The sequence below is a fragment of the Fopius arisanus genome, unplaced genomic scaffold, assembly GCF_000806365.1.
Source record: "Fopius arisanus strain USDA-PBARC FA_bdor unplaced genomic scaffold, ASM80636v1 scaffold00057, whole genome shotgun sequence".
Classification (NCBI taxonomy): domain Eukaryota; kingdom Metazoa; phylum Arthropoda; class Insecta; order Hymenoptera; family Braconidae; genus Fopius; species Fopius arisanus.
The window spans coordinates 738438-752023 of record NW_011887796.1 but is presented as its reverse complement, the minus strand read 5'-3'; the positions used below and the strand labels follow the sequence as shown (position 1 = coordinate 752023).

Sequence of the window (13586 nt, the reverse complement as noted above, 5' to 3'; positions counted from 1 at the left end):
ATTATCTTAGCGAGAGCTACGGTCAAGTCGTCCAAGTATTTTTCCCTCAATCGACTGTCGCGTTATCCTACACTCGTGATGACAAATATCCGCAGAATGAAATACCCTCTAAACATGAAAACACATTTTCTGCGGAAGGAATTACCTACTCCGTTCTCAGAAATCCTCGACCCAACAATTTCTTTCACCTCCCCCTGGCAATCTGAACCCTTCAAATTGACAACCAAGTGAACATCTGAACGTGGCAACGTTAGTACGTAATCTCCAGCATCGACCCGAATGAAACGACCACCGTTTGCGGCAGTTAGGATCTCTCGAGTAGCCATCACAGAGCCATGGTTTATGATCTCACTTCCACCCAATGACGTGACCATCTGCTCCAAGAAACCGGAAAAAGAAAATCCTAAAACATGGTGAAGGTAAAAAAAAGGAAGAGTCCGGGAAAAAAAGGGTACATAGAGAGAAAAATAGCGCGAGTAGTGGGGGAAGGGATGGTAGAAAATACGTGAAAATGCGCATCCCAAGGTTTACGAATGACGAGAAAACCACATCAGCCATCACGACTCTGCCATCGACATAAAACCAGAGAGATTTATGTATTCCGTTCTGGCATCTCACCCCCTCCCCCCTCCAACCCCCTCAGCATGACGCCGTTAATAAAAAAAAATCCGGCAAAAACTAGCTCCACCCCCACCCCCCCGATGAGATTATCATAATACTGAGTTGAAAAGGACACGATCGTGACCAAAAAATATATTTTCACCATTGCTGTCTTGCTCCCCAAATCTCACTGATATTTACTAAATATTTACTAACTTATACGACCCTTCCGGAAAAAATATATGCCAGTAATTATATGTAATATGTGTAACATGTGGTTTTTTGTCGTATGTAATATATCTCATTGATATATCAAATATATACCGAATATATCTGCGCGTAATTAGTGCTAATTGCAATGAATCCTATTGTAATCTCCTATTGTAATATGGACAAACATCGAGACTATCGATATCTCGAAAGTCTGTCACGCTTACTCCTCATTGGTTCAGTCGTCTGAGGCGGCTAATTTGAATTTGGAACTCATTTAAATTAACAATTTTTAATCACGATTTTTATAATTGCAGCGCGCTATCGTTCTTGGATAAAAAAGACGAAAATATTTTTTATTGTTGCAGACTTACAACAAAGATGCACAAGTGGGTGAATCCTCGGCTTGTGCAACAGCTCTAGTATGTGGAGTCAAGGCCAATTACGAGACTGTTGGATTAGACTCGTCAGCTAAGTTCGACAACTGCCTCTCAAGTCAAACCGCAAGGGTCCCGTCAATCGTGGAATGGGCACAAGAGAGAGGTGACTAACCTCAAAATTTATTCAATCCTGAACATCTCGAGAATCCCTAGCCACTCTAGGAAGCACATCTAAAAGACGAGAGTAAATCCCATCAAATTCCAACATCCCCTCACACTCCCCCACCCCTAATACAGGTATAAGTGAATAAATAAATCTTTCTAGAAGGAAAAAAAGGAACTGAAATTTTATAGCCTCGAAAAATGAATGAAGTTTGTCAATCAATTAATGGGGAATCCCCGCGTTAGGAGTACCTCAAAAACTTGATATTTCGATCAGTCGGTAATGCAGGCTTTCTGAATACGTGTCTCCGATTGGTTGACATTTAACGGTTTTAAGATCCCCTGAACTCGGGGAATCCCAGCCCTGGAAAATTTCAACGGTACCAAAAACCCGGAAGGGAATAAAACCCCAAAACTTCACCCTAACAACCAATGACATGAATTCATTGACCCGTAAGTATGAACCACTTACAGCGAAGCAGAATAGAGCCACTATGTGATGGTTAATCAGTTCATAAATTCTTCATGACTCGGAAACAGCTGGATTATATCCCTTTAACGTACGTCCGATCGGTGGGCGTTATTTCCACCAGGAGCCATCCGGAAGAAGCGTTGGACTGGAGTTTTATCATCCCCCTATATATAACGCATGAGAAATGGGTACGTGCGCTATTCAGAAAGAGGGGAAAAAAGAGGTTTGAGGGGTATCAGAGGGTGGGGTATGAGCGTTGAAGAAACGAGATGGGCGTGGCAATTCGTCTGATCGTAAATAAGAAATTGAATGGAGAGGATTAAACGCCATAACAAACGGTTACGCGCGTGTAGAACCCAAAAAAGATAAATACACCAGTATCTGATACAAACGAGTTGTTTGTGTACGTCACTGGCAAACACTGGGCTATTAATCAACCGTGGCAATTCATCTTAATGACCGGAAATGAACGAGGCTACAGTGTTATACAAACCGTGCACTCTGTATTATTACAAATGAATTATGTTATTAAGCGGAGGGAAAATGAGGGAAAATGAGGGAAAACTCGGTGTTTCCGGGATGGTGTTCTCGTGAGAATGAGGGATTGGAGGGGGTAGAGAAATGGGTAGAGCATCCTGAGGAGGTTGAAGAATAGAGTATTAATTTGCAAGAAAAACTAGTTGTTTCGCTTCATTCCCCTTTCAGAAAATGCAGAGAGAAGATTTTTCTCCGAGACAATCTAAATTTCGGAGAATCATTTGGCAATTAATTGATCAGTGTATTAAAAAATATTAGTAATAAAAATATACACTGGCTGCATTCTTTCCCTTTCATCCTGCCTGATTATCCGTAATTATCCGTAATTGATCGTGATGGTAAAATAAAAAAGACGTTTTCAAAAAAATCATTATCTCTAGTCCATTGCCATTCCATTCGTAATGCGGTAATTTCAATGAATGGATTCTGGATTTACGATGACATTTTGTAATTCACTTGGTTGTGTTAACAGGAAAATCGACAGGCCTAGTAACAACTACCCGGGTGACCCATGCCACCCCAGCAGCCCTTTATGCTCATGCCTCCAGCAGATACTGGGAGGACGATGGAAAAGTGCCTTCACCCGCGAGGACAAATTGCAAAGACATTGCTAAACAACTTGTTGAGGACGAGCCCGGGAGAAACTTGAATGTCAGTAATTACTTACTCAATTTATCCGAGCTAAATTGTTACTGTCCCTGGATTGTGTTATTGCACCAGGATGAAGCATTCCCATCATTCCTCGAAGGGATTAATCAAATTTATCGAGTGATATTGGAATTCCAGGTTATCCTGGGTGGTGGGAGGCGGCATTTCGTCTCAAAAGTCACGCCGGACCCTGAGGATCCGGATAAGGAAGGCAGACGTTTAGATGGGAGAAATCTCATTACGGAATGGACAAAGAGTCATCCTGAGCCAACGTCTAAATACGTATTCTCAAAGGAGCAGTTTGATGATGTTGATCCTGGCAGAGTCGATCATCTGCTAGGTATTATTTTACGATTGATTGATTTTATTTTGATTTTTGATAGAGAGATTCAGAGGTTCTCCTCAATCTTCCAGTATCTCCCAGTATCTCGATGATTTGCCAATGCATGGAAATTCTTATCCTTCAAGGTTAATGCCCCAGACCATCAACTTTGAATGTCCACAGGTCTGTTTGCCTATTCCCACATGGACTTTGAGGTGGATCGCAATGCATCCGCCACTGGTGATCCATCACTCACTGAAATGACCGTAAAAGCGCTGAGGATACTCAAGAAAAACCCAAAGGGATTCTTCTTGTTTGTCGAGGGTAAAGCTTAGTGAACAGTCCAACTTACCAAGCCCAACGATCGTCAAGGGGTTTCAACAGGGATTCTAAGGGGCGAATGAAAATCGCCCAATGGTGGAAGATAGAACAATTGAAAATGGAAATTGGAAAAGTTGAAATTGAAATAAATCGATTCAATACCAACACAAAGACAAACACGAAAAATTTTCTAGCGAGCGAATTCATTGGCAGCCCATTCTCATCAGACTCTACAGCATTCAATTTAAAAAACAAAATTGTCTATTTTTTCTCTCTAGTTTAATAGAAAATTGGCAAATAAATTGCCGAATCCAACGTGACGGTCACGTCGTGCGCCAAGTACAATTCCGTTTTTTTTTTTCGAGACTAATGTCCCAAAGTAGATCACTTTTTCCTCAGTTTAAACGTAAATTCCCTGGACTCTCGAACGAGATCAATTGAATTTATCCATTTCTCCGAGGATTCGTTTTATTAAAATAAAAAGGTGTCAAAGTAAAACTCATGAAAATTCAATCACAAATTTGACTCCTCTGTTTGTTCAATCTAAACTCGACTCTACCTGTCGTCGAAGACGAGTGTAGCCCCAAGTATTCTTGGCACGAAGTCGAATGTACTCGAACATCTAGTGCCCACCCCAAAGTGACTCTGACACCCACAGGAGTCTGAGATCTTCAGGATATCTCAGGTTCCACGCCACTAAATTTTCTACATCTATATATATCCAATAAACTAGACTGGAATTACCAAAGCCCATCATTCAGTGCAGACTGACACTTCGTCATCCAATAATGCAGCATGTGCTGTGATATTTAACTGCGGAATCCAGTAATAAACCACAAGTCTAATCTCGTCCCATTTTCTTTCGCAAATACCTCCGGAGATGTTAGAACTAATGGGATAAAAATTGCAGCGCGGAACAATTCAAAAATTTATTGATGAAATTAAAATGGAGACAGTCATTCGGCGTCACTCAATATTCTAAAGAAGGCTGGGGCAAAATGAACCCATTTTTTTTTTAATCTCGTCATAAATTTTCTCGGCTTTTCAATGAAACATATACCATTCCAATCCCATGGGCCTTTCCTGAGGAAGCTCCATTTTTATCGAGATATAAAAGTCGAAATTCTTCTGGAATGATTCTCCTAACCCCGGGTGATACACTCACCCCACGTAGACATTATCCTCGATTAGAATCTTGGTAAATTTGTAACGAAAGCTATTTTTCCGGTAAAATCGTATCCAGTTATCTCCAACAATCTCGAATCGCCGGGGATTTTTTGTCTCGTTCATCAGGAGAATTTTACGACTTGCGACTGAAGAAAATTGTGGAAAACTTTGGCAGTAGAAGAAAGTAATGCAGTCTAGCCACTTTCCAGAGACGCACTTTCATAATAAAGACGTTAACGAGTCTACATTCCGGGCGATATACGGCACCCCAGAGGATTCAGTTTATTTCGTCAGTCAAGTGATAAAACGTACATTTCGAAAACTACGGGTTTAAAAGAAAATGGCAATAATAATTTTTCGTAGACGATAAAATTCACTGCCAAAAATGTAACTGACATTTTTCTCTAGAGTTAGTTAGAACTGAGATAATTCAACCCCAATGGACCAATTAAAAGCCACCAATTACGTTTACCAACTTTAAGACTTCAAAATTAAAGATCCCATTGGATTTAATTATTTTGGCTCGATAAAAATTTATCGGCCAGTTTATTCGCTGGACAGTATCTCTGACCGAAAAATAAGAAATTTTCTTTCTCCGTTTTTATAGGTGGAAGGATAGACCATGCTCATCACTATAATAATGCTTATCGTGCCCTGGATGAGACACTGGCGATGGAGGAGGCAGTGCGAGCAGTCTTGAACGAGGTCGACCTATCCGAGACTCTGCTGGTAGTCACCGCTGATCATTCCCATGTATTGACACTCGGTGGACTAGCTACACTACGGGGAAATCCAATTTTCGGTTAGTACGCCTGAATTGTTTCCTCAGCATTTTCCATAAAACCCTTTGTACAAACAAATTTTCAATTGTCACCACTGGGTGACGTTCCACAAATTTTACGCTATTTTTAAGATTTTCCCATCATCTTGATAAATTTTTCATCTGATTAGCACCAGACTAACCCCTTCCCCCTTCCTCACATTCACTCGTAATCCTCGTAATAGAAAAAGAAGAAAGGAAATCGATCTCCAAATATCTCGACATATCTCGAATCGCCGTAAGAGTAATAGACAAAACGACCCGAAATTTTGAAAATTCAAAGAATCACGAAAACTTGGGAATCCCAGGAGAGCAATCGATGTTGCGAATTATTGACACGATTTTGCGTGGGGGCGGGGGCGGCAAAACGTTGAACATTCAAAAAATGTAAAATGTTCAAAAAATCGCAAAAATTTGGGAATCATTGCGGAAACCAAAGTTGGTGGCGAATTATTGGATGAATTTTGCCACGGTGCGGGGGGCGCCAAAATTTGAAAAATTCAAAAAATTTAAAAAATTTAAAAATTTAAAAAAATCGCGAAAATCGCTAAAATTAGGAAATCGTTGCGGAAATCAAAAGAGTTACTAATTGTCAAGCAAATTGTGCCTCGGGAGCAGAAGAAAAACCACATCGTGACAAAATCTCATAACATTTCGAATAATATCGTTTCGAAAAATCATGAATATTGAGTGTAATTGCTCCGACATAAAAAGCTATTGAAAACTTCAGAAAAATCAATTGAGTCCCATAAAAAAAAGCCCCAGACCTCAAAATTCTATAAAATCCAATTCATTTCAATCGCTGACTTATTCCTCCTTTTGAGCCCCTCGGTAACTACGATGCGATAATTTCACTAGATATCCAGGGGGATTTTCTCCGAGATGTTATCCACCGAGTTCCAACCCCTCTTTCCCCCTCCCCTCATTGTCGTTATGCAATACGAGTTGGAGGTAAGGTCAGAGGGGGTGGGATAAGCGTTACGGGAATGCTGAGGGTAGTCTAGATTGAGCTTTAGTGGATCGCCTCCATGGTTTTATACGTTCACATAGGGAGAGTGGAAAATCGGAAAAGATGTTACACAGGATTACCGAGAGATAAAAAAAGGAAAGAGTAATATTTGAAATTAAGTGGAATAATCCGACCGGATGGCTTCATGAATATCTTCCCGATCTGGTTACATGCAAATTCCGTCCCCTAAAAATTATTGAAGAATTACAACTATAAAGTTCGAAATAGCAATTGCCAAGTTCAATTGATTCTTAAATAAAAAAACTGTAAATACTTTAACTAGAGTATCTAGAACATCTTCGCAGTAGAAAATGTCAGTCAGTAGTCAGACTGATGATTTAACCCTAAAAATGGAAAAACCGCAGTTGATCCGCAGACTGAAATTAATGAAATCTCGCCAGATTGGAAGGAATTGAATTAAGCCCCTTAAAACAATTCAATCAAACCATTTTTTTTCTGAATTGGAAATATCGAAGAGGGAATCGAGTCATAAAGGGAAGCGACTCGTATTTTCTTTTTCCCCCTCAGTCGTGAGCATCCGAGATAAGAAAAAAGTAAGACTGAGAAACTAGAGGGGATGGGTGGGGGGTATACGCCAGCATGTATCTGCATAAATCTACATAAATATCTTGAGCGTTAAAAGGTAGCAGTCGTCCAGTGAAAAGGATTGGGAATTCATTCTGGCAAACTCCTTGAATTGTTTTTCCCCGGTACAAGAAAATTCTTAATTTCCACCCTTTTTCGTTGATTAAAAAATCCTAAAGAATAATCTCTTGGAGGAAATTGCTCATCTCGGAAAATAAATAACACGTTGGAAACTGTTATAACGGGGATGGGGGATCGAGACAATGTCCCCATTGAAGAGCCAGTTAAATCCTCCGTCAAAAACATAATAGGGTACTTACTGTCTCCCGAAATGACCACCGACTGCGTCATATTCGAAAAAATATTGCATTTCAAAATTTTTATCAACTTCGAACACCTTCAGCTGTAGTCTACCCTCACCTCCTTTGAATCCCCATTCCATCAGGCTGAAACGAGAAACAATTTTTCGATTGAAACGCTCCATAAAATCGAAACTAAAAAATATTTAATGATCATCAATTGAAAATTAAAAAATGGCGGAGTGAAATGGAAAAAAATTAAGAGTAGCTTTGTCAGTGAATTTATGAAACCTCGAGGCTCATTAGGATCGTACCACTCCATCCCACGTGTAATGCCTGGGTTCCTCCCCTAACCAGCAAGGATTTCACTATTTTTTGGCTGAAAATCCAGCTCTTTATCCCGGACATCGGCATAATTTACCATTCTCCCCTGAAAATCCCTGAAAATACGTCGAGAGAGATTCGCAACTTACACAGAAACTGGGCAAGAGAGCTACTTGCGACATAGAGTTTGGTAAACTCGTGTAAAAGGCGAATGCATACACACACTGTACCCCGAAACTTTGGAAAGTGGACCGGGTAAATCCAAAAGCCCTCTACCCTCCCCCCACATTTCTCGTTCCTTTCGCTGTCCAGCATGTAGTCCCAGACCTTCACCCTTCTACCCCACCACCGGGTAAATTACATTTACCCCAGAGGAGGTTTATCCATCCCTGTTCAACTCCTCGTTCACTCGGTGAAGTGAACGGGACACTTGCCTTCGCACGAATCGGCTTTCTCCAAATTAACTTGGTCACCTACAGGTATACACTATTGTTGCCGATGTTAGGCTATACTCAAACGCATTGTCCAGAATGGCAACGGAAATTTACTCGCTCGACAATTGTTAACGCAAACATACTCTCGGGAGAATGTTCCTGATTGAGCGATTTCAAAACGATAGTTCCCAGGCTTTAATTGGAAACCAGTCTTGATCACTTCTACGCTTCGATGGCATTTCAAATTCCTAAAGTACTATTTTATTTACTACATTCTCGACGGAGAGAAATATTCAAGAATAATTACGGAATATTTCACGTAATCCGTCAGTAGGAATCGTTTTCGGGGAATAAATCTGGAAGTTTCAGTAAATTTTTGGCTTCTGTCACCGAAAAAATACGAAAAAGTCACGTAATTTTTCTGGAAGTTTTTAAATCGAACAAAACTTCAACTTATTATGCCCCAGAACAGAAAAATTACTGGATGTTCAAGAATTTTTACGGAACGTTCCGGAAAAATTACGGAAATTTCCGGAAAAATTACGGAAATTTCCGTAAAAAATCCCCCCTCACAGTGACTCATAGCTAGCCATGAGACGTCAGATGACTGAGTAATTTTTACGGAACAGGTCGTAGAATTTATGTGATGATTGCATCGCTTGCATATTGCGTAAAATATTCCGTAATTTTTCATGAATATTTCTCTCCGCGTATAAATAGACAAATTAATAACGAGATTGATTAAGCCAGAATAGTAATCATTGAATAAAATAATTAATATGTCTCGAAATTTCCCGAATTTGTCACTCCAAGAGGGTGAGATCTCTCTCCGGTCGTGCTCTCACCCCCAAACACCCCGAAAAGCAATCCTTCTTTCAATATTCTGTTGGAGAACCTTTGGCTCGTCAAGTTTCAATTTCACCTGCGTCACGCAACAGCCAACGCTGTTTTCACGGAATTTATCTGGACACACGAATTTACCGGGGGAAAACAACGAAAGAGATTATTTTTCTACCTCTTTTTCCCATTCACCGAAAGTACAATACGTGTTTTTCACGGGATTCCATTATGAAAAGAGTGACGCGACGTATACTGCTCTCTGGAGAAGGGGTTTTGGAGGGTGGTATATTTGAAATGGGACAATGCGGCTTTTCTCCGTGTTCCGCACATCGGGTTTTCCGGTAGCAGTGGTAAACCTCTTCGAATTTACCCTCTCACGCTAGTTTTCTCTCTCTCCATACGGCATTATTGCGGGTCACCTTGGCATAGCCTTTGTGGCACACCCAAAACGCATTTGATTTCATCCGGATTATTCCCGAGATTATTGAGAATCTTACGTGTCTGAGATTTTTGCGGACTATTGCCAAAGATTGGTCATAATCAGGGAAAACGTACAGCAGAATCACCCTCTGGTATACTGAGAGAAAATAAACATTTTGGTACTAGTGATTTCACACTACGTCCTCAGTATTAAAATTTCAAATCAATTTTCTCAGAATCTATAGATGATAGCCCGATTTTTCTAACCACCTTTTTTGTAGAGAATTCAATGATCTAAAAAAAAGTTTCAACTAAAATTTCTCCATCTCCTCCAGATCTCAAGGTATACCCGAAAACACGGAATCCGTTTTTAGGCATGATTTTTTCATGTCAATTTCCTCTCGCTCGGAATTACGTAAATACCTCGGAATTTAGTGGAGATAGCGTGATCTTCATGATAAAACTTTTTGTAGAGAATTCGAAGAGCCACAAAAAATGTTCATACAAAAATTCTCTATCTCCTCACAATTCAGCGCGATCATCGTCTAAAAACAGCAACGCCCGTAGGAGTGAAATGTTAAATAACCAAACAATGAGAAACCCCGCGGAAGTAAAAAAAAAAGCGGGAAAAAAATAGTACACCAGAACGAAGGTGTTCCCCAAGAGGGAGAGCCCCTAGATACGCTCGTCGACACCTGAATAAAACATCGACATCCCCATTTTCCTGAGACGCAAAACCCCTTTTCTTCTCGCTATCTCCTCTTCCCCGAAGCAGTTCATTTAATTCTCTTTTCTATTTTTCCCCCACTCATCCCCCAACAAAGACAAGACAAAAACAAACACCCTGACCCTTATATTATTTTATTCTCCCTCTCAAATTTACCCTTTCTCCCTCGACTGGAAATCGTCTTACCTCGGTTAATTGTCCTGAACTCAATATAAACCGGTAATGCAATCGGCGAGAAACTGAGAGACGAGAAATTCCAATCAAATCGAATAAACTTTTTCTATTATTTTTTAAGGGTCTGACAGCAAAAAGTCGGACGTGGATGGAAAGCCCTATACAACCCTCTTGTACAGCAATGGTCCAGGTCACACGGAACCGCGATCCGTCATGCGGGAAGCTGGAAAGGATTCTATTCAGGTGTGCCAATCGATTAAAATGCCCCACCCAGTGAACACAGTTACCGATATTCACGTTGAGATTTTTTAAAAGTTTCAACAAATCCCTTGATTGTGACACTTTACCTGAAACCCATGAATTTAATCAACAGACGGCAGGTGTTCCTCGATCATGGGCAACCCATGCTGGTGAGGATGTCCCAGTGTTCGCCATAGGACCGCTCTCCAGCGTCCTATTCTCCGGCAGCATCGATCAGAGCTACATTCCCCACGCAATAGCATACGCCTCCTGCATGGGGAGACACGCAAGTCGTTGTTCACGAGACTCAGCTATAATCAACGAAACAATAATGGCACCGATAAGCTGTCCCTCAGCGGAGCCCAACAGCGCAGCAATATCCAGCGACGTGATGAACGATCAAGCGAGAAATCCACCTAGCAAATCCAATGCCCACCAGATTATCCCAATCGTCCTTACTCTTACCATCACCATCACTATCTTCACGACGAGTTAATGTTCAATGAGTAACGACTATTCCAGAACTATTTGTACAAAGTATGTCTGATGACTGAAAAAATTAAATGGACAGTATTCAATTGATGTCAAGTGGACAGAGTGTTTTGAACGGAGCCTCATGGGTAATTAGCGGAGAAAAATCGAGATGTCTTGGAAACCACTGGGCCCACCAGAAAACCCTAGAGGAACTTTTTGTAGTTCGTTAAATTACCCTGAAAAGAGGTTTCTCGTGTTTTTTGATATAGCCCATAGTTTCTGAGATATCTCGAAATCCGTCGGGGGAAAAATTGAGCAGATCGCTCTCACATTCAGGAGCAGCTCCTGGAGGAATTCACCTTGAGAACCATTGAGGGGAGCCTTGTCGGAATAGGCCCATCAGAAAGATGGGGGAATTTTACCTCAAATGAAAAAAAAAACGACCCGTGTTGACCCGCTATTTCCGAAGATACAGGGCAAAAACCTTTTCGACTCGATTTCGTTTTTCTCGAGTATCTCAGGATTCACTCGAGCTACGTGACTCGTCTTTTTTTTTATTCGAACTTATTTTTTCCCATCTATCCGATGGGCCTATTTTCCACTCCGTAAATCCCTCGGTTTTCGGGTTAAGTGACGCGTGTTGGATGTGTGAGTCAAAAACTCAAAAATCAAGTGCAACGAGACTCACGTACTCAATCAGGCATTTTTTCCCCCAATGAAGTAACTAAAGAAACGAATAAAATACTCAAGAATTGACGTCATCACTTTTTGCACCAAGACACCACGTAATTTTATTGATTTCAGTATTTTCGTATAATGTAGATTCATTTCCACTGAATTTTATCACCAACGGCTTATCAATTTCACTGGACTAAGAAGAATATATTGTAATTGTAAATAAAATTGTGAATGGAATTATTACTATATGATAGAAGAATATCTGTATATTATTGTTTCATAAAAAAAGAGAAAAATAAAAAAATGTTTTGTTATTGCGATTCCTCTCTTTCATAAAACAATGAATAATCTCTCATATTTCGTGTTTGTTTTGCAATACATATATATATTTTTTGTTGACATAAACTATCGGCCTAGATTCATATACGGAGTATATTTTTTTTCGCGGATGAAAGGGCGCGTCAGTCACGTGAAATATCAACATGAGAACACATTTAACTTGTAAATGCTCGTTTAAACGAAGAAAGACCGCCAATCAATTAAATCCCATTGACTGAATCAATCAATTTTCAGGAGGGGGTGAGTTTTCGCGCCATCAAACTCTGACAAATAATAATCGTTCAATTACTTATCGAAAAACCAGGAGTAAATAACAGAAAAAATATAAGTAACAATGATAATAAATATAAACAATAGGAACAAATATAAATATAAACAACTGGAAAATTCTGGAGCAATAAAAAAAAGACATTTTTTTTTCTAACTCCTTAATTTTTAGATTAATATTTTTTATTTCTCAGGAAAAATTTGAAAACCGCTTTTTTTTTTATTAGAGCCAGCGAGAAGATGAACAATCGATTTTTAATGTCTCCGGGGATTTTGTGAGACGGTGAAAACTGGGGAGAACGAGATTCTACTGAAGATCGCCTACGACAGGTAAATTAATTATCTAATTTAAGTAATTAACGCGAATTGTTCACCAGACGCCATATAGAATCTGCTCGCCATTAACAATTATTTATTTATCAATCATTTCCATAAAATTTCAATTACTGATTTTTCTTTGGTATGATAGACCAAAAAATAATTCCATTCGAGAGGAAAAAATGGAATTGCTCTTCTTCGAAATGATCTGCACCTGCGATTGTTCATTTCTCTCGAATAATACGAGAAATGCATTAATCATTTGTCCTCAGTTATCCTTATCAAGGCAACCAGGCACAGACAAACAATCAAACAATTTTCGGGGCCAATGTAAACATGACTGCGCCTGGATATGGCACTCGTAGCCGCTCCAACAATTCCAAAATCCATCTCGTTGTGAGATTCTCTCATGAAATTAACCCGTCATTCTGATGGAATTGCATAGTTGAATCACAGAGAATTATATAACGTATTCACTTACCCCCCAGGACACTTACTTTACGGAGTTGATTAATTGTTCCAAACTTTCTCTCTGATTGTTCTGATTTCTTGGCCGATAGACACCTCCAGGACAAGTGAATTCTCCAGGACTCGTCGATAGGATCGATCTGCTCGATTTTTCTCCCGATAAAACTCGAGATATCTCAGGAACTAAAGGACCCACCAAAAAACATCAAAAGACCATTTTTCTGGGCAATTTCATGGGCTGTAAAAAATTCCTCTGTGATTTTCCTGTGGGCCCTGTGGTTTTAGGGATGTCAGAGGCAGAAATCGTTGCGCTCTGTTTCGCGTAGAGAACCGCGTCGATATACCTGATTT

General features: G+C 40.0%; 1 protein-coding gene across 1 annotated transcript in view; it reads left to right on the top strand.

The window, feature by feature from the left end:
- Positions 1–12095, top strand: part of LOC105268466 (alkaline phosphatase) — a 49221-nt gene extending 37126 nt beyond the window's left edge. The window contains exons 3-9 of the mRNA XM_011308057.1: positions 1179–1353; positions 2834–3012; positions 3148–3349; positions 3515–3655; positions 5427–5621; positions 10573–10694; positions 10825–12095. Coding sequence (XP_011306359.1) covers positions 1179–1353; positions 2834–3012; positions 3148–3349; positions 3515–3655; positions 5427–5621; positions 10573–10694; positions 10825–11187 — 1377 coding nt within the window. The 3' untranslated portion in view covers positions 11188–12095. The remainder of the gene's footprint in view (positions 1–1178; positions 1354–2833; positions 3013–3147; positions 3350–3514; positions 3656–5426; positions 5622–10572; positions 10695–10824) is intronic.
- The last annotated feature ends 1491 nt before the right edge of the window (positions 12096–13586 follow it).